The sequence below is a fragment of the Sycon ciliatum genome, chromosome 3, assembly GCF_964019385.1.
Source record: "Sycon ciliatum chromosome 3, ocSycCili1.1, whole genome shotgun sequence".
Classification (NCBI taxonomy): domain Eukaryota; kingdom Metazoa; phylum Porifera; class Calcarea; order Leucosolenida; family Sycettidae; genus Sycon; species Sycon ciliatum.
Window position 1 is genome coordinate 27,630,000 of NC_088645.1, and position 22,008 is coordinate 27,652,007.

At 47.3% G+C, this 22,008-nt stretch overlaps 1 protein-coding gene across 1 annotated transcript in view; it reads right to left on the minus strand.

Annotated features, from left to right (window-relative positions):
- The window catches only part of LOC135812962 (uncharacterized), a 46,273-nt gene that overhangs the window by 2,445 nt on the left and 21,820 nt on the right, over positions 1-22,008 (minus strand). The window contains exons 2-4 of the mRNA XM_065326180.1: positions 17,768-17,824; positions 16,883-17,209; positions 2,819-3,220 (exon numbers count right to left, since the gene is read on the minus strand). Of these exons, the coding sequence (XP_065182252.1) occupies positions 2,819-3,220; positions 16,883-17,209; positions 17,768-17,824 (786 nt within the window). The remainder of the gene's footprint in view (positions 1-2,818; positions 3,221-16,882; positions 17,210-17,767; positions 17,825-22,008) is intronic.

Genomic DNA, 22,008 nt, shown 5'->3' on the forward strand with positions numbered 1-22,008 from the left:
TAAAAATCGGAACGCATTTTCAACGACGCTGGTTCGTTCTTTTTTTCCAAATGGCAACCGATACTCCTGGCAGCGTATTTCAATGGGTATTGACCTCTTCCAGGGCCCAGTTACCCTATACGGCAGCTAAACATCTCCAATACAGTCAGACCTCGCCTAACCGCACACATCCGTTTCCACAAAATATCCGGATAGGCGAGGGAACCGGATAATCGAATACACATACTGTATGTGTGCATAACATGTGCTGTAAATCGGTCACCAGCGATATTCTTCTGGATGGCGAGGGATCCGGAATAAAGAAGACCGGATAAGCGAGGTCTGACTGCACCCTGAAAAAGGGCAGAAGTTGTGGCCCAAACTGGGCGAAGTTGGCCTGTCGACGGAAGTTGACAGCGGCACTGGAACTGCATTTTTTGCTGGTCGACTGCAGTCGACAGCAGAAATGGGCTGTCGACAGCGCACGGCTGTTTTTTTTGTGCGATTTCACGCCACTTAACAATATGGCTGCCGAAAGTCTCGATTGGGCTTCAATGGCAAGAAAATTTGAATTTTCAAATCGTCAGAACACGAGTAGGCCATGGTTTCCCCTGGATTTTGGAGACTAGTCAGCCCGGACAGCCCGGGGAACACGCTGATCATCTGCGTCTTGTTTCAAGCTTCCCCTCGTACTTCACATGACTGCCTTTCCTTCAAGAAACATTTGTTCTATGTCGTACGACTTTGGCTTCGTTCTGGAATACTCCTTGTGTCGTCGCTGACAAACTCGGCTCCGAGAAGCCCTTCCCGATTTTTTCCCAGCTTAGATCGATATTTTCCCAGATAGAGGACTATCCTCTGGTTGTCTTCCCCAAGTGTCATTAGAATACGCGCGTGTAGTGGAACCCACGTTCGACCAGCCAGCACTAACGCAACACTTTGGATTAGGGAATGAATTATTTACAAGAGAATTGGAAGAGACATAGAAGTACCAGACTGAAACACACTGAACTAAAGGATCGAATCAACTACTGAAGTACAGAAAGACGGGCATGCAATCTAAGAAAGGAGTGCAGCTCCTCTCCTTGGAACAACAATGATAATCTGTCCTCTGAGTGTGGCGTACGTGTGATGTACGAATAAGAGAGTAATCGGAAGGGCTATCGTGCGAGGGAATAAAACCCCCCGACGACAATTGGCGCCCAACGTGGGGCTCGAACCCACGACCCTGAGATTAAGAGTCTCAGGAAGAAAGCACCAAAAACAACCAGAATGCGCACGATAAGCATGCGCACAACAACAAGAACATGTACGATAATCTCCAACCGGCGCAGTCCGCGCGCGGTCCGCACCAACGTGCCAAAAGGGGCACACACGTGCCAAAAGGGCAGGGACAACAAAAGTATTGAACGTTTTTGTTCCCTTCTTGTCAAAATAATACTGGGAATGATGGAAATAAGCTAAAAGACTACAACTGTAAGGGAAGGAAGTTCAGAAATACATCACTCGCATTATGTGTAGAAGTGACACGAAAAAAAGCGTGGAAATTCAATAAGTGACAAAAACGAAGCGAAAAGAAAAGAGAGAAAATATCAAGACAACTAGCACTGCCCGACAGGTGACACTTGATTCGTGTGTGTTTTGTTGCGTGGTAGGTCTTTGTTATATCTTGTCATGTCGGAAGGTTTTTTCCTGCTCCAAAGAAATCACGTATCACCGAAAAAAGCACGGTTTCAAGTTTGATCCGAAGGTGACAGCCGGAAACCAGCTGATTCACTTCAAGTGATTCTTGCGTGGAAGATGCGGAATTCTGTCCCTGCGGTCAGGTCGTTCCTTGGTGTCTCGGGCTATCGCCGCAGATTCATCCATGCGTTTGCGCAGCGGTCAGCCCCACTGACGGCTCTCACAGGTAAGAATACGCAGTTTGTCTGGAGGAAAGCTTGTGATGCTTCCTTCCGCGCCCTGAAGTCTGCGCTATCGAGTGCTCCGGTTATGGCATTCCGGGATGCCGGCCCCTTCTATCTGGACACACATGCCTCTAAAGTGTCCATTGGTGGTGTACTGAGCCAGGTGCAGGACCAGGTGGAACGCGCCATTGCGTTTGGCGGCTGAATAATGACGAAAACGGAGCGTAACTATGGCGCCAGTGACCGCGATGCCCTGGCCCTTGTCTTCTTCGCAAACCACTTCCAGCATTGTCATACTTGCCAAGTACTGAGAGTGCTTTTTCTGGGTCGCCATGGCAAAATCCCGGGATGTGCCTTGGTTTTTCGGGATATGTCGTATTTTCCAAAAAAACCTTTTCAACTTTTGATGGCACCAACATTTCGATAATAGATGATTGATGGTGATAATCGGATCACATTTACACATGTTCAAGACTCGAAAATGGAGGTTTTCAGGGACTGTTTATGGAAGGAGCACTGGTACTGCATGCTATGGTGGTCCGGAATCAATAAGGATAACTACTGGCCTGTGAGAAGTCATGTGAAGTGCTCCAATTACAATATCAAGCTTGTTTCTTGTACAGTGAATTTCGGGATAATCGACAGGAATTTCGGGATCGCGGGAGTTCATCTAAAATTGCGGGATAATCCTGAAAAAATATGGATACTTGGCAGGTATGCATTCTCTGCTTGGTCGCGAGTTCAATGCGCGGACATATAATTCTGCGCTAACTGCGTTGCGGGCAACAAAGAAAACAAACCTTTGTTGCCTTTCACCGTGAATGATTGTGTTGTTGACAAAGGCGGAAAGACAATACCAAGTCTGTGCAATAGGTCCTGCGAGCCAGACGTTCACCGCACTTTGTTAAGTTATATGTACAAGTGTCTCTTACCTTGAATGATGATGGAGTACGCTGTTGACAAAGGCTTGACTGCTCCAACACATCGGTCCAGTACATCCTGGGATGGCTGCCTTGCACCTCCAGAAGCGAATCTACAATTAAAACTGGTCTCGTATGCTGCAGTGCATGTCACATTGAACCTCACACCAGCTGGGTTCTCTCCGGTAAGCATTATGCTGGAATCATTTCCCATAAAACTGAAAGTAGAGTTCTCATATTCCAGCAGTCCATTTTGAGATGATCTGTTCAAAATTCTTTTTCTAAGATCTAAAGTGGATGTCCAAGTGACGTTCATGCCTGATGAACCCACAGTATTACATGGTATATCATATCTCAGATCAGTGTAGTTGAAAACCATTGTTGTAGGAGTGACAGAAGTACGACTTAGCTTTGCTGTACATTATAATGGGGATAGAATGTTAATGTTCACACACGGACAACCACATACACACGCACACGCCCCTCCCCACACACACATACACACACACGCACCCCCCCCCCCCACACACACACATACATACACACACACACACACACACACACACACACACATACACACACACATATGTGTACACATAATAGTACCCAATTCACGGAAAGAACTGTTTCCTCTTTTGTGGACTCATCAGCGCAGCACAGAGAAAGGCCGAGCCAGATTGCAATAAAAAATACATTTTCCAAAGCCAGATTTAAACCAGGTCCGAATGTACCTTGCCAGAGTGCTCGATCTGAAAAGTCAGTGAGCTCAGCATAACCCAAACACATGCCGTTCAATATGAACATCTTAATACTCCGAGTTCAGTTGCTACGCAACCTTCCCATGTAGAAGGTAATGCAGGCATGCATGGAAGACGGCTAAAAGTCTCCCGTAGTCGATACTGGCTCTCAGCCACAAATGCCGTCTAAACCCTCTCTGAACTCCCTGTCCGCTTTCACACTAGCTCAATCGTATTATTCTACTACAAGGATCACCTTTCCATTTTTTCCATTTTCACCTTCCATAAAATATACATTCCCCTCCCCAACTTCTACTCCTCCCCACTTTTTGTTGCACGGAAGTGTCGCTAAATCTGAGACCTCACAGAGAAGGTGCTTCTAACAGAGGTAATAGCAATAGAGCGCCATACCCAACAGCAGATTGGCAGCGGCATATGGCATAGGCTGAGAAGCAAGACCCTGACTGCTTCGCGGTTTTACCTCATCCCTCACCCGAGTGAGATCACATCAGTGCTTTCTTCCGTCGTTGCTCCAGGCAACCAGTTTCTCATGTGCTTCCGCTATTCGTCAGGGCCAGCACAAATATAGTTGTTCTATTTTTGTTGCATTTATCATTTTACTAGGGCCATCCCTGGAGACAATGCGCCTTTTTACAGGGTGCTCGAGGTAAGTGGGAAATGGCGCATTGCAAAGAGGTTACGTAGAAGGTTGTTATAACATAACAGCCTTCTACGCAGCCTCTGCGGCATGACGAAGGAGGCTGCCTAGCAGCATCCCGATGGAAGAAAACTCCAGCTATCACTGCTATCACAGACCAGGTACCTGTATGTTTTGCAAAGAGAAGCCATGTCGTGAAGAAGCATTAGATAGGGCTAAAGCGAGGGTGTACTATCCCCTCAGAAAGCCTGGTCAAGGCTTCCATAGCCAGCGTAGGGTGAATATTTTGACGTAAAAACAAAGTAAACTCTGCAAAGAGGGGACTGAGGCGCTATGGCATGGCAAACAATAATTACTATCAAGTTTTAACGGATGGCGACGTGAATATTTTGTGGCGGTGACAAATGGTGGCTGTTAAGTAGCCAAATGTGGGCCACAACCAGCTAAAACATGTCTTAGGGTGAAATTTTTCAAATTTTGTTTTCCTCCAGAAAACAGTTCTTGGGACCTTGCTTGACCTCTTGAAGGTGATACAGGGCAGAAAAGTAGTCTACAAGTTCCCCAAACACCGCTTTCAAAATATGTACTTTGAAATAGAAAATGACAGTTTTCGCACAGTCTGACACAAAGAGACAAACTACATGTATTACTTAGTGGCTTTTGTGGCGGAGCACAATACAACGGAACTAACGATGTTGACACCGACTTGAGCATGTCAACGACATCAGTTCAAAGGCATGGCCGAAGTTCTTCCTGGAAAGCAACACGATGCGCTGGGCGGCGTTGCAATTGCATACTCTTTCGATTCTGGCAGTGACACTTTCGATCGTCGCCTGCGTTTCCGAGACTGCGTCAGACGCCTCATGAGAGCTGAACGCAAGTAACGTCGTAAGGCAGCCGGTTCGCCGCCTAAATGATTATGTACTAGCCCACAACTTGTGCCTCTTCGCTACTGGAGACGACGGGGACGATTCAGCTTCGCTGTCGACATCAACATCAATGAGATCCCAACAAATTGTCAGCGTCGCTCTGCAGACCCGCCGCCACGGACTTGCAGACACCTGAACAAACCTGGGCCATGCACAGCGATCGTCTGGCCCTGCAAGCTGCCCTATTATCACTAGATGCGGACATTGTCAAGTTTTTGCTCGCCAGCTACTTGAAGTAGAACGCCAAACAAGTGTTTGAACAAAATTTGAGAAGATGATCGCCACATCGATCATTAATCATTTTGAATGAAGTGCAGAGTGAACGCGCTCCAAAAAAACATTTCTTTCATTTCGTCATTTCCCAACTTTTTTACGAAACCCCAAAGACATGTTTTAGCTGATCGCGGCCCATGTTATCTTGACACTCCGCTTGATACGTCGCATGACTGTGTTGTCCAAGGTTACTGATATGATGCCTTGTCTTTGAATCGGGATACCCGCAGAACTCCAAACATGCGACTGTTAGTCATTTCGCTCAATTTTGCTACTTTATTTTATGCAGTCACCCAGATTACATTGAATACTGTCGAATGCTTCCTCCAGCGTAGGGACAGTATGCCTAGGATAGCACTAGGTATGAGTCGTATGTATTCAGGCTGCTCCCGTGCAGTAGCTCACGACACGAGGTAGAGCGACGCCGGTTAGCATCAGCCGCTGTTGTCTTGGCGGACCAGATTGAAAACTCCAGATACAAAATGTTTTACCAGTCTTGCTCTGGCAATTTTCCCCCCTTGTGGATCTACATAATCTTCTGGCAAGAAATTGTCAGAGCACACCACTGTAGTGTCACTTTCTTTTGCTCTCCTTGCCTTTCCTCCCGTCGAATAGCAACAGTCCATTTCCTTCACAGTTCAGGATGATGGAAATTTATGGAAAAGACGAATTCCATTTGCTGGGGCTGGGGAGTAACGCCGGTCACCAGTACATCCTGGAACACAGCAATGGTCGTGGTTGGTTGGTATCCGAAAACAAGAGAGCGAAAAATCACTCCAGCCACTATATTAAAAGCAAGCAAAACTGTTTCTTCCATCCAGATTTACAGCTTTAGTTTCAATGCCGAAGGAAGTGCTAAAACTAGTAACGGTGGAACTGCATGCATTCCATTCATGCACGTGCAGCACCTGATCGCGTAAGCGCGCAACAAGCCTAAAATCCGTGTACTTTGCACATCCCCTGCACTTGACAAGCTAAGCCTGGGCGCATCAATCGCATGCCCTCTCAACTTTTCGAGCGCTTATTTGGCATATCATCTAGTGTATTGAGTAGGACTATCGGTCTCAAACTCGTGAGTGGTCCGTGGGGTTTGTTTGGTTTGGCCAACGGGATTAGGACGCCTGGGCCGACGACGCTCGAGAAGTCTAGGCCTCGGGTGATGCTGGTATTCAGGAGATCTGCAACTATAGGACCGGTATATTATGCGCCATATTTCAGCAGCTCTTCATGCACCAGGGCCTCTCCACAGGCCTTTTGGTTCTTCAACTGCTGAAGGGCTCGGCTCACCTCAGTAATGGCCACGGGAACCTCCAGCTTATGGAGCGTTCGGCGTTCGACTGTTGATATCAGTGCAGAATAGAACTGCTGTCGAAAGTGCGCCGCGATTATGTCCACTTTTTCCTGACTCTGGGCAACAACTTCACCGTCGGTGGACTCAACCTTCACCGAACTGTCTGCAGACTTCCATTTCAGGGCCTTCGCCACCTGAAACATCTTCACCGAATCAGGAGCGTTATTGATTTGTTCAACAATTTTATCGAGGCGATCATTGGCTTCTGAAAGCTGCGTGTTTCTGATTTTATGGAGAACTTGAATTCTTGCTTTCCTTAGCTCTGCTGCGTTGCTCGGCCCAGAGTCGATCAGAACCCTGAGCCGACTTTGCTCACGGGATAGTTCTTGAATTTCCGCACTTTTTTTATCAGTGTGCCACGATTTGAGCGTCTCATGTGTCCAACAACCCCTTTGGCTGACTCCCTCATTAGGGTGGTTGAAGATTTCCAGAAATCCGCAACGGGAATGCTGTCTGCCACACTATAGAACGTTAGAGAGGATTGGAGATTCAGCTTTAGATTTTCTCGGTTTTTGACGCTCTTTTCAGGATTCGCAAGCTCTGCCACAGCAAGAGGTTTCTCCATACTTTTTGTAGATTTTGCATCGAATGCTCTGAACAACCGGCTTGTCTCGAGATTGGCAATAACGAGCTTATGATCACTGGCAAGCTGTGTCCCTCCGTACGAGCGTGCCCTAATCAGCTGCGGACGCAGGTGCGTAGGGAGCAGAATGTAGTCAATCATGTTGTAGATTTTCTTTGTTTGGCCTGTTCCCTTGACCTTGACATGGCCTGTCCAGGTAGTCCAGTAACGCATTGAACATCGGAATACAGTGTTTGCCAGCAGGAGTTGTTGAGAAGCATGTGTACACACAATAGTATTCAAGTCATGGATTGAGCTGTTTCTTCTTTTGTGGACTCATCCGTGCAGCACAGAGAAAGGCTGAGCAACATCGCAAATGAGAAATACATTTTCCAAAGCCAGATTTAAACCAGGCCTGAATGTACCTTTCCAGAGTGCTCCATCTACAAGTCAGTGAGCTCTGCATAATGCAAACACATGTCCATCAAGATGACCATCATGATACTCCGAGTGCAGTTGCTATGCGACCTGCCCATGTAGAAGGGAATGCAGGCATGCAAGGAAGACGGCTAACAGTTTCCCGTAGTCGGTATTGGCTCTCAGCCACAGATGCCCTCTACACCCTCCCTGAACCGCTTTCACACTGGCCTAATCCTTATATTTTACAACAAATATCACCTTTCCATTTCTTTTCCATTTTCACCTTCAATAAAATGTACATTCACCTCCCCAACTTCTACTCCTTCCCACTTTTGTTGCACAGAAGTGTCCCCTGAATCTGAGACCTCAGGTCGGCGGAAATACTCCAGTTCCACCACCACAGCTCAGAGTTCGTAGTTTCTCGCTAAAAAGTCTGGCATAGAAACGTACTCACACGGTGTGCAAACTAGTGACTGCACGATGTAATTTCCTTAGTGCTTCACATGACTCCACACTGCCATGTTATCACGCCTTCATGATTTGCAACTTTTAGGATGCCAGTGTTTCTCGTATTAGTTTTAGATCAAGTGGCGTTCTCTATATGGCACCTCTGTGGTACCTTGAGGTATTTTCTTTGTAGTTTAACTTTCAATGCGGGAATGATTTCTGATGATAATCATATGAAAAGGCGCTAAATTCCCCACATACTGCTTTGGGGTGAAGCGAATATTAGAACGTTCGACATGATTCGCTCCAAAGGATTTGAAAAGAATACAATTTGTTACTCACGTACTCAAGCGTGCAGTTTCACTTGAATTTTTAGCTGTTGTTCTGGAATGAATGCTGCTCTGCGCCCTTGGTGAACATTACCTGCGCCCGTGGATCAGCTGAAAAGGACCACTAGCAGGGGCATCACCCGGGAGGGGCATGGGGGGCACGTGCACCCCCCTAAAAAATTCGACCTTGTTTTTTGCGAACTCCTGGTTATAAAAAGTGTAGTGCTGGTAGAATCTACTAAAAAACTGCATGCACTAAAACGTGCAGAGCTTGACAACTGGCATGCTGTCCTGACAGCTTGGTCTGCAGGCAGCCGTGGCAGTAGCACTAGTTGACACCGCGAAGCTTGCAGCGGACAACTTGTGCCATGGCGTAGCGACGCTATTCAGTATTGCTTCTGCTTGCATCTCTGCCTGTGAAGACCTGCTCCTGTGAACGCAGCATCAGTATCCTGCGACGTCTGAAGACGTATATGCGCAGCACCATGGGTGCAGCGAGGCTAAAGGGGCTAGCCCTTCTTCACACCCATCATGCCCTAGCAATCGACCGCCGTGAAGTACTCAAGCTATTTTTCCGCAAGACTCCCCGAAGAATTGTGTCATCCTTTGACTAAAGCAATGCTGTTATGCTTCGGTATGGATTGCCCTACTTTACACTGTCATCCATTTATGATTATGCACTGGCGCTGCAGTCGACCGCCATGAACTGCTCAAGCTATTTTTCGGCAAGACACCCCGAAGAATAGTGTCGTACTCTGTACGTAGGACATGATGTGTTAAGCAATGCTATTATTATTATTATAAAGTAATGTTAGCGCTTGCACACGAATGCATCCGAGCAGTGTATAGGAAATGGGAGAGCCAAGTGACCACATGCAATGGAAAGTCACAGAGCAAAGCTGCATGCATACCCACGTATTCTCACAACACCGCACAAGGGTGATTGGGGTACACCAGTGTGCTCGTTTCGATCAACTGGTGAAGCGATTGGCGTTGCAAACAGCCAAAGTGATCGCTCACGACTGAGCCGCAGCAGTACCCGCGACCGGGTGCAAAGTTCCCCCTGATCGACGTTGCAAACAGCCAACCAGGGTGAAGCAATTGGCGTTGCAAACGGCCAAAGCAATCGCTCATGCTTGAGCGGCAATAGTACCCGCGACCGGGTGCAATGACTACTGATTGGCGTCGCAAACAGCCGACCAATAGTATGCAATTTTAAGCAGAGATAGTAGCAGCAAAGCAACCAGTTGAAGGAAGCTGTTCCCAGAAAACCAGCACACAGCACCCCAGCAAGCGTTCACCACCAATGCACGAGAGCTAAGAACAAGTGATCAAGGCCCGAGATGGATAAAGGTAGGCATGCAGATGGATGAAATCCAACGCAGGTTCTCAATACTGCAATTTAGCAATGACAATCGGTACCTGTATGTCAAGGCTATAACATCGACTGGAATGGCAGCACTGCTCCTTCTGGTTGTGCTTGAGCAGCTGGGGCGAGACGCCGGAATTCCTCCATGCGGAAACGAGACAGCGAATCGGCAATGCAGTTAGACTGGCCAGCAATGTGAGCAGCAGTGACGGTGAAATTGAAGCGGGCGCACACAAAGAACAGCTCCCTGATCAGGGTCATCACTGGCGGTGACTTGGATGTGCCGGAGCGGATGCAATCTACCACAGCTTTGTTGTCACAGTGCATTGTGATACGAAGCTGGCGCCATTCCTTGCCCCATGTGCAGCACGCTGTGACCAACGCGTAGAGCTGCTTCCACTCAATGCTGTGAGCGAGTTGCTCAGGAGACCAGGTCCCTTGAAGCCAGCGGCCGCTGTTGAATGCGCCCCAGCCCAGGGTGCCACTGGCATCAGTGAACAGCTCCAAGTCTGGAGATGGTGTCCAATCTGGGAACAGGAAGAATGACTTTCCGTTCCATTGTTCCAGGAGCCGTAGCCACCATTGGATATCTTCCTGGCACTCGGTAGTCAGACTGATGCGGTAGTGAGGCTGCTGGTAGCGACTCCAAATAGACCACAGACGCCGCATAAACGTCCGGCCGGGTACGATGACTCTTGCAGCGAAGGAGAGTTTCCCCAGAAGAGATTCGAGTTCGCGCTGAGACAGGGTGGGGTTGATGCCCGCTGCAGTCAACAGGCGCTTGATGTCAGCCAATTTGTCGTCCGGGAGCCGGGCTTCCATCTTCTCACAATCCAGGATAATGCCCAGGAATGTCAGGGTTCGAGACGGGCCTTCCACCTTCGCAGGCGCGAGCGGGACTCCGAGGTATGAGAATGCACGGAGAAGAATGGCCAGCTGCCGATTCGCCACTGCCTGGCCCACGCTTGCGCACAAGTAGTCGTCCAGGAAATGCAGCAAATTAAGGATGGAGAATTCGTGGTGCATTATCCATTCGATGGTGGCTGCCACGGCATCAAAAACCGCCGGGCTAGAGCGGAGCCCAAATGGCAAGACACGGTCGTAGTAGTACTTCCCCTTGCCACAGGATGCCGAGGAGATGCCAATCCTGTGGGCGGACAGGTATTTGACGGAAAGCGCTCTTCACATCGAGTTTAGAGAGATAGACAGGAGACGGGGAGGACATAATGATGTTAATGGCTTCATCAATGCTGATGTACTGCAAAGAGAAAGGCTCGGCAGGGATCCCGTTGTTAACGCTGGAGCCGGCAGGGCTGGACAGGTGGTGTATCAAGCGTAGCTTGCCATTCTTTTTCGGAACGGCGCCAATGCCAGAGCAGTATATAAATGGGAATGGGGGCGTGTCAAATGGGCCAGCCGTGTAGCCGGCGTTGCAGGAACCGGTGAGCTGTGCAGACACAAATGCAGAGTGCTGGAATGCTGATGAGAGGTTGGACGAGTGCTGGTTAGTTATGCGGTTGCCGGTAAAGCCAATGTTAAAGCCGCAGCGGAGGCCATTAATAACATACGAAGCCAATGAACTGTCAGGGTGGTTACGGAGCAGTGATTCGAAGCGAGAAACAGAGAGGGGTGTGTGGACAGCAGGACATGCGCTTGTGAAATCAGTAGAACTGCAGCCAAAGCAGCAGAGTTACTGGCGCCTACCGCACTTAGACCCGTTGTGGTCCTTGGACCCGCAGCGGTTGCAGACATGGGCGTACTTGCACGTGCTGAGACTGCAACGCCCAGCATTGAAGTTCCGACAGATCGGTTGGCCATTAGACACCGTACGGACTCCATTGAAGGCTTGCTGGTTGTTACGTTGCGGACGAAAGGGACACTGGCCGCCTCCGGGATGGACGAGGCGGCAGGACTCATATGTGGGCCTTGATCGGCTAGTCACGGACATTTGCCACAGATTGATGTCGATGACGTCAAAGCGCTTGCCTGGCTGAGCAGAAATGGCAGAGCGAAACTGGGTGTCGTACGACAGCCAAGCCTCCGGATAGTATTGCCTGTTGGCTGCAACAATGGTGGCTTGGTATGAGAGCATCTCCTGCAGGCGGGACGGGTTGGCAGAACACACGACGTTCATGAAGAGAGTCCATGCCTCTAGCCATGTCGGCAAGTCGTGGACACGTCGACGAACGGGCTGGGCAGCTCCACCTTCCACCACCTCCAGAGACTGGCCGCCACTGCTGAACTGCAGCTGAAGCTGGCATGGGGCAGGATACGAGGTGGCGATAGTATCGGGCAGCAGCTGGGTGAAATCTACAAAGTCACCCTTCAATATTTTCTCTCGTATAGTCTGGGGAACGGAGAGATTACCAGCGTTGGAAGACTCCGCCGAAGGCTGAGTTCCAGCAGATCCAGGGGCAGTGATGGTGCCGGTGGCCAGCATTGGAGCGATCGCCTCCGACAAGGCAACGGTGATGGCGGAATGTACTTCCTGCCGCACAAACTGGCGCAAATCGTCATTCCTGCTCCGGTCCGGGATCTTTGGAGTCGGAGAAGCTGCTGCAACACTCTCCAGATCCTGCTCTTGCTCCTGCTCCTGCTCCTGCCGCAGGGATGGCGTGGCCGACGGGGATCGAGGTTCCCGTGCCGCCGAGCTCGACGTGTCCTGGATACTGAGCAGCAAACGGGCAAGAGGCTGGGGCTTTGTTCCGCTCGAATTCAGCCCACGGCCTTCCAGCTCGGCCCGCAAGTCCGACACGTTCATACTACGTGCTTCAGAGGTAGACAACATGTTTGTCGTGCAGTAAACGGCTGCGAGGAGGCTACAAGGAGTCTGAATAATTAATTCTATTCTCCTCAAACAAATTCCGGTTGCTGCTCAGTGACACTGCAAAGGAAAGCGCAAGCCAAAGTCAGCGCAGCAAGAGCTACCCAAGGCGATTTGGGCACGCATGCGCAGCAGTTGAGTGCACGTGTAAAGCTAGGTCAGTCGCAGCTAGCATGTGATAGAGAGCAGCGCATCGGTCTTATCGCTAACTAGGGTTAGCCCAAAAGCTAACCCAACATCTATTGCAATTTCAAATTTTGACTTCATGGAGAGTTTCAAAGTTTTAGGAAATTAGAGGCCACATGCCACGTACTGCTCTTTTCTCTCCGAAACTCAACACTTGCAAGTCAGATATGAAAGAAAGAAAGAAAATCATCAGTCACACCACAGGGAGTCGAACCAGGGACCTTGCTATTCACGAGCAATGCTCTAACCAACTGAGCTACATTATAACTCTTATCCACAGTGATGGTAAATCTATCCTTCTTCGATCGATCCACATCTGGCTTGCAACATACTGGCAACTCACACCAATCAAGAGGGCCCTCGGCCATTCGCTTGATATCATGGGGAGCGCATCAAACTATGTCCACTGCGAGCAAATACAAATTGCAATTTCAAATTTGGACTTCATGGAGAATTTCAAAGTTGTAGGAAATTAGAGGCTTCTTCTTCCTTTCATATCTGGCTTGCAAGTGTTGAGTTTCGGAGAGAAAAGAGCAGTAGGTGGCATGTGGCCTCTAATTTCCTAAGTAATGCTATTATTATATTATTATATGATCCAAAGCTATTAATTATGCTTTCGAGTTTGTTATCGATGCCATGACATCATGGCCGGGCAAATTTCCTGTGCAAAATTTTTCCTGTGCAAAATTCCTGTGCACCCCCCCCCCCCCTGTGAAGGGGTCCGGTGACGCCCCTGACTAGTATGTCTTGTTCCCAGTTTGAAAGTGGACAATCGACTTTCATGCCTTGATAAAGTAGTAGGGTGCAACAAGGTACGTCTGTAGCTGATTTTTCAGTGCTCCTCGTACATTTTCACGGTACTGTAATAGAAAATTCTCAGACCAAAATCAGCGCGCCGGTGGGCGTACTGTTTTCTTGTGAATTTGTTAGTTGTTTCGTGATGTTGAAAAAAGGTTGATTCGCAAAAATATGTAGATTTTCATTGGCTACGTACTTCGAAGTACACCTTTTGTACCAAATCCCCACGACTGTAGTGATGGAAGAATGCACAAATGTCGGTATGTGCATTGAATGGAAGCGAGGATATGCAGCCATGAGCAGAAATTTAAAAAAAAAACACTTGGGGGCAGGGCCCCTCGTCAGATTTCTGCACAAACCTCTGGCTTGCAATGGTAAACAACAACATGCGTATTGGAAGGGAGTTGCCCCCCCCCCCGGCTGTTTTTTTTTGTGCGGTTTCACGCCACTTAACCCTTTGTGTACCAGCCCCATCTCGAACCGTACCATATGGTACGGTTCGCTGCACTCCAATCAAGCGCGCCGTTCCCCGCCGCCGTAGCTCCGATCGACCCGCGGTTTTTTGCGCTTGACAGCTGAGATCCCACTGAAAATTTTGATGTATGATATGGGTAGGTTGCCATTTGAAAGTATGGAGAACGAACGCGTTCAAAAGTATGCTTTTCAGCGCAAACAATTGTCGCTGTTTCGATCGTGTTCTCGCTCAGTTTCTCTGCTTGTAGCGAAGATGTAGCTTGTTCTAGGTCATGTCGACGTCTTCTAGACGTGGTGGACGATTGGAGAGATTGGCTGTGGCGATATCATCGCGGAATGCGACTCGAAATTGAAAATTTGTATCGCTGATCCCATCGCAGTATTCGCTCTCAAATCAGGAGCGAGAGGGAGGGCAGCGATGGCCTAAAATCGTCAAGGCAGGCGTAATTCACCAGCCAGCGACTGCTTCTTGTCTTCTCTTTCACTTACATGACGCTGGATGTGAGTAGATGAAGAAAAATATAGATTTCGAATCTGAGACAAGAATTCAAAATTTGCAATTTTGAACCAATTGTTTTACCTCAAATGTGTGAAAATATGACCATTTCCCTGGTATGTTGTTACTCTTCATGCACTGAGACAACGCTTATGAGGTTGTTTTGTCCCTATGTTCCCAGTACACGAGCACAAACTAATTCTCAGTCTATTTGTTTGTGATACCCTGGTTGGTCAGAAATATGCACAATTGGCACGTATCATTGGTATTCCACCTATGGCCTTCATATACTACTGCATGCTGTACCAATATCCATGCTTACCTGGGTGCAGTGATACATATGGAGTCAGGAAAACACAACTTGCATATACAAAAGTTGTCTAGATTTGATACCATGGTTGCTTCTTTGGCTGCGATAGCCCTTTACATACATTAGATGGCTGGTACATAAAGGGTTAACAATATGGCCGCAAGAATATTTGAATTTTCAAATCGTCAGAACACGAGAACGCCATGGTTTCCCTTGGATTTTGGAGACTAGTCAGCCCGGACAGCCCAGGGAACACGCTGATCATCTGCGTCCTGTTTCAAGCTTTCCCCTCGTACCTCACATGACTGCCGTTCCTTCAAGAAACATTTGTTCTGTGTCGTGCGACTTTGGCTTCGTTCTGGAATACTCCTTGTGTCGTCGCTGACAAACTCGTCTCCGAGAAGCCCTTCCCGATTTTTTTTCCCAGCTTAAATTGATATTTTCCCAGGTAGAGGACTATCCTCTGGTTGTCTTCCCCAAGTGTCGTTAGAATACGCGCGTGGACTTCTAAATATGCGCGATGAGTCAGGAGCCTGCTTTCTCTTGATTTGGAAGACAAATGGTGTGTCCCTTTAGTTGCTGTTGAGTGTAGAAGGCTGCTTCCTGCTGTGAATTGCTTAGTCAGCATGTGGGATATTGTAGAAGAAGACAGCAGCCCGCCAGGAGAGCTTAAAATTGTGATATCTTCCCTATTGTGCGTTGAACGATTACGAAATGTCTAACTTGATTTTTGTACACCCGAGCAGGCCATGCAGAGGCTGACAATCACTTGCGAGATCAATCTCCAGACTGCCAGGATTAGCTTGAGCGAGTTTGAAGCGGAAAGGCAGCTAACTGGGCAGGCCAGGTCACCTTTCCACCCTCTTTCTCTCTCAAATTGCCGAAATGTCGAGTATCTCGCTCGATTGCTTTCAAAACCTTTCTCTTGGTTTCGCGTCCCAAATCGTGGAACCACACGAGGATCGACATGAGTTTCTTCCAAAAACGCAAACTCATCGCGTATCTGTACTATTCGCACAATGTTACATAAATCGCACCGAACGACGCCATATTTATAAGTGCCTGCGCGTGAACAGCCGTGCCCCCCCCCCCCACACTCATCCAGACAGCTTGTATATTACTACACATCAGACCTCGCTATCGACCCTCATGATAAAATATACCTCAATATGACGTATAAAACACAAATGTCCCCACCGAAACCGCAATACTTCTGTAAAAAAATTTCTCACTATAACATAATCCGCAATAGCTTAATTTTCGCTACAACACACTGTACCGCAGTGTTCACTTGGTCCCATGCGCACAGGGGTCGACAATGGATCATGGAGGAGGCAACGACACCCTGCTATACAACTATTTGAATTTGATATCGATGTAAACTAAACTAATATTCAAATACACCTGTACTGTACTCGGGCGCAGTGAATGTGCCCCGAGGCAACGAGTGTACTTGAGAGGAGAAAGCCAGCAGCTTGTCAGCGATGCACGATAGCTCTGCAAGTGAAGGTCGCTTCAACTCGGACAAGAACATCTAAATTAATTTTATATTATGTGTACGTGCTGCATTTGTATCCCCTCCGCCAAAGCACACAGAACAGTACATGTATGTTTGACCGCTGCATCGTGTGTTCCGCAAAGCGTCTCTGGTAGTTACGGTTTTCGCCTCCGCAAAAGCGGTGCAAACGTTACATGTGTGACCGCGGCCTTAGTAGATCGCTATCACTTCAGTGGTATTCAATCAGCAAAGAGAGTCATTTTGATATGCATGTTGCATATCGGTGTGCAAAGTTTACTACAACATGTAACTTTGCTAAGCTAAACGTGCAAAGCTGGCAGCGTAACTTGTACATGTAGTTCCTTGGTCTTCATTTCTCCTCATAAAAGGGATCCATTTGCATTTTTGCACTTACCTACAATGTTGAGTTGATATGTTTGAGGTGAGTTGTGATCCACTGTTCTGCAATGGTACAGTCCAGTGTATGATGTGGTCAGTATAGGATGTGCTGCGTTGTCCACACTTAAAGAAGCAGATCCTGAGAAGTTACGTAACTCTGCCAACAGTAGACTACCATCAGTCTTCTCTAGTCGAATCCATGGTCCTGATCCATTGTACACAAAGCAGTGTGGTAAGTATAAGGTAACATTGGTAACATTGGCTGTAGGTTGTCCATCACCAAATGTCACGTTGAATGGATATGTTTGTCCCGTATCACCAGCAGTTAGAGCGACGGCCTGACCTACATAGGAACAAAAAAGAGTAAAAAAAAAACCTAACTCAAAGCAGCACACACAAACATGCCAATAATTTAGCAATAGTATTGCACTGCAAACTTGCCATTGCATATGCTAGCATGCAAACACCACAGAGAAGAAAACGCCAGTGATACTCCAAACACATGAAATGACACTGCCAGATCTAGTTGAATACACTAAGGGCGCGTTGGAATTGTTACTCTTTGACTTTTCGAGGAGTTTCGTCTTTCTGAAGAGTTGGCGTTATTGGCCTCTTCAGAAAAACGAAGCTCCTCGAAACTCCTTGAAACTCCGCAACCTCGTCCGATGGGAGAGGTGGATTAGTTCCGAAGACTTTGGACTAGCTACGTCACGTAGTGCGTGGAGATGGTCAATCTGATCGGACGTCATCATCGCCATGACAATTCCACTGAAAATCTTCAAAATTGATAGAAACCTTTCTAATGGGAAACTTCAACTAATCTCTTTTAAAAATTTGTTCGAACAGTTGATGAAGACAATAAACGCCCCCTAATACTCTGAAGTAATAAGATATCTCTTACCATTGCAGTCAGTTAGCAATAGAGAATGAAGGAGCAGCAGGCTGGCAAACGGGACACCTTCAGCGTGCAGCAAAAATAAGAAAAGTAGATAAAGTAAAACATCATTTGTAAGGATACTGCCAACACGCGCGCCCCTTTAAGAAGAACTACAATATTGATCCTTTTTGGATTACCCTACTCGCGAGATTAGTCCGCCTGGGGCACTTTTTTACCAATGTCCACCAAACAAGGGTCACTAGTCAAGAGAGAGCAATATTCACGAGAGGGCACTATTTGTTCTATGTCGGTACAGTTGCATCATCCAGCATAAAACAAAGCAAAGCAGAGCCTACAGTTTACTGTAAACTAGTATGATTTAACACAAACGGCAGCAAGAACTGGAATTTTGATCCTGAAACCCACCAGTGCAATGTCATACGCAAGAACATTAGTAAAAGAACACCAAACTTTCCCATGCATTTGGTTAGAAGCTCGGGTGGGGTGTGGGGGGAGGGGGGAGGCACTTTTCGAGAGAGGGCTTGACTTTTCACTGGCTCTCAGAGACTGGGGTACTATCTGAGATTGAGCACTGTTCAAGAGAGGGCTGGCTCTAGTCGTGGGAGTACGGTATGCTCGTTGGTTTGAGGGAAAGTTGGAAAAGTAGATCTAAAAATATGAAAGGACACACGAGTACGAGTTTTGAGCAATTGTCTACTACTGCTACAAGATAATAAGCAGCCGGGAAGTGCTATAACTAAGCACGAAATCCATAACTCATTCCAGTGTGTTCTTCCTTGTTTCTAAGAGATAAATCACGCTTTATTCACTGGGTAGACAATTTGGATGGCAAGAACCCCGAATTTCGGGAATAATAATTATCATCAGTCCATTGGTGGTCGTGGTAAATAGGTTTGACAGTAAAGCGAAGCCACTAATGCCACTAGAAACCTCTAAAGGCATGGGGACGGAAATGAATTTCGTCTCGTTGACTAGGATTCCAACGTAGTTATAAATTTAATTGAAATCCTAGGCACCTTAGGATAATGACTTTTTTAATCATATTGTCCTGTATGTGTATTGGTCAAAGCAGTCTGAATGTCGCCTTTAAAGCAGACTGAATGTCGCCTTTCCAAACACTAGTTTACACGTTAAACTGCCAGTTTTATCAAAGATTATTCGACAGGATATAAAGGCATCGATTTTGGGAAATTTGCGAATCCTGCCGGATGGCTGAAAACCATGCGGCAATCACATGGTAGGTATGGTGATTGGTGAACGACAATTTTTCTGTTGTCTGAATTTTTCAAAATTTAGACGAATACGGTCTGGTATGTCTCTGCATGAGAATTGCCATTTGCATCTGACAGAGATGCCTGGCAATCACACTGTGCGTCTACTACTTACACAGCTGCATAAAAAAATAAAAAAATCACGTTTCGCGTCAGACTCGGCTTCTCTATAGAGGCCGAGTTTTCCGCATCAGTAGGAACGCCACCACCCTTCAAGGATCAAGGCCTCCTATTTTTATTCTTTTATCTGTTTTACTGCTGTGGTTGGCTTTCTCCCTTGTCTCAGTTTTACTGGCCGTCATCATGATGTGCCATGAGATAATGATGTAAATACAAAAAATATATACAAGGCGCAGATGCAGCTCCTAAAGCGGTGACTAATGCATAATGCCGTTTTATTTTTATTTTTATTTTACTTAAAAATTCGACGAGGAGACAATAATTTTAATATGGCAATAAGTAGGACGAGCTGAAGCGACATTTGGATTACTTTATTAACAATTTAAGCGATGGAGACGATGGAAGAAACCACCTAAAGGGTAAGGAAAAATACATCTAAGGAGAAAAAGGCAATCGAAAAAAGATGATTCGAATCATCTTTTTTCCATTGCCTTTTTCTTCTTACATGTATTTTCCTTGCCCTTTAGGTGGTTTCTTGTGTAGTATCCCTGCCCGACCAATACGGAAGCAGTACGGAACTAATACGGAGCTTGCCTGATGTATATTTAGTGTATCTCCGTATGTAAGCGTACATCGTCTGCTGCATAAAAGCGGCTGCGCATTTCTGTTTTGATGAAGATTAGATTAGATTAGATCAGATTGGATAGCAATGAAAGCTAACTCGAAGAAGAAGGATTTCAACCTCTAGGTGAGCACCGGAGAGAAAGTTATTTATTTTGCCGCTTCTTCTTTCATTAACAATTATATCTCAGGTGTGTACCTGAAAGTAGAATAAAAGTAATTCTTGTTGATTTCACCGCGCCTACCACTCGGCTACCCATTACATTGGTGGCAGCGGTGTGTTTTTGTAAAATAAAACAACGTGATTCGACCCCAGACCCCCATAGCTCAACCCGCTGCAGCTCCGTGCGACGAATCAAGATGAGAATCGTGTTTCATGCTTTCCTGGGCCTGGCCATGCTTATTAGCCTGCAGCACAGTCAGGGTGCTAACGTGGATCATCATTCTTTCCGCACGGCATCCATTGGAGACTCCGATGGCGATTCCAAGCGACCCGCTACCTACATGTATACTACCGGTGGTGATGGCGAAGCTGATGAGAACGACGACATGCAGGCTGCAGCGTTTGATTTTCGCCGGCACGCAGTTGGCAGACGGCCGAACCCTGAGTGACTACAACGTTCAGCAGGAGTCCACTATTCACTTGGTACTTCGCCTCCGTGGTGGGATGCAGATTTTCGTCAACAATCTTCCTGGCTCGACCATCACTCTTTACTCGATGCTATCGACAATGTGAAGACCATGATTCAAGACGAGGAGGGAGGTCATTTGTCTGACGCCGAGCTAGCCGCTCTGAGTGACCGGCTCAACCAAGATGAAGAAAAAAACCTGGCTCGCCCTCCGCCATAGCTCCAGCCGCTGCCGTGGTTACTAACGCTGATTCCAGGTATGGCATTTTCTTTCCTGTCTTCCTTCAGTCTCCCTGTTCTTTTCAGTCTTCCTTTATGCGAGTGTGTGAATCCAGTTTAGTTTGGTAGGCGTCTGATCATGGTGAGCCACGGCTTACCCAGCTAACGTGGGACAATGTGTGTGACAACGCCCCTTATAGTTATAGTGTGTTCAGTTCGGTTTTGAACTGCGATGTTCCTGGCGGGTTGTGCCAGCGTTGTGCAGCAAGAGTGCTGTAGTTTTTCAGGTCCTATTTGGAGGACAGTTCTTTCCCCTTTTGACCCCGTGAGATCGTGTGAACCTGATGTGCTTCTACTTTATGATTTGTTATCAGTTCATTTCTTCTGTCTACTCTAAACGTTATCATTTCCGATATAATTTGCCATCTTCCGGGTGACGCTGTTGTTCATAACTCTTCACTAATTTTTGAGAATCACGAGGGCGTGACTATCTGTAGGAAGGGAGGGTGTAGTATCCCTGCCCGACCAATACGGAAGCAGTACGGAACTAATACGGAGCTTGCCTGATGTATATTTAGTGTATCTCCGTATGTAAGCGTACGTCGTCTGCTGCATAAAAGCGGCTGCGCATTTCTGTTTTGATGAAGATTAGATTAGATTAGATCAGATTGGATAGCATCGCTTTGCGCGACGTAACTCCGGAGGCGTGGGTTCGAATCCCACCGCTGCCACCAATGTAATGGGTAGCCGAGTGGTAGGCGCGGTGAAATCAACAAGAATTACTTTTATTCTACTTTCAGGTACACACCTGAGATATAATTGTTAATGAAAGAAGAAGCGGCAAAATAAATAACTTTCTCTCCGGTGCTCACCTAGAGGTTGAATCCTTCTTCTTCGAGTTAGCTTTCATTGCTATCCAATCTGATCTAATCTAATCTAATCTTCATCAAAACAGAAATGCGCAGCCGCTTTTATGCAGCAGACGACGTACGCTTACATACGGAGATGAGGCGTACAGGCAGAGCCAAACCGATTCCATTTTATCGGCCGGATAATCCTCCCAGCACTGAGTGACAGCGGCTAGCAAGTCCCGCCGATTTTCCTTGGCTACGAGACTCACGTCGGTCTGCAGACTCCTGAAGAATGCGAGGTCGTCGACATTCAAATCAGGGCTTTGTGCCGGCTGAACAAGAACTTGAATCCGCAACCCTTTCATTGCGCCGTGGGATCGAAACAGCTGCGTGTTCACGCGCTCAGTGTGTGGTCTTGCTCAATCGTGCTGATAGTGCAGCACTTCACCGGCCTCTGGGCAGCGTGTACCAGTCTTGGTGAACTTCCACTTGCCAGACACGAGTGACCCACATGGAACGCGTACACCATCCTC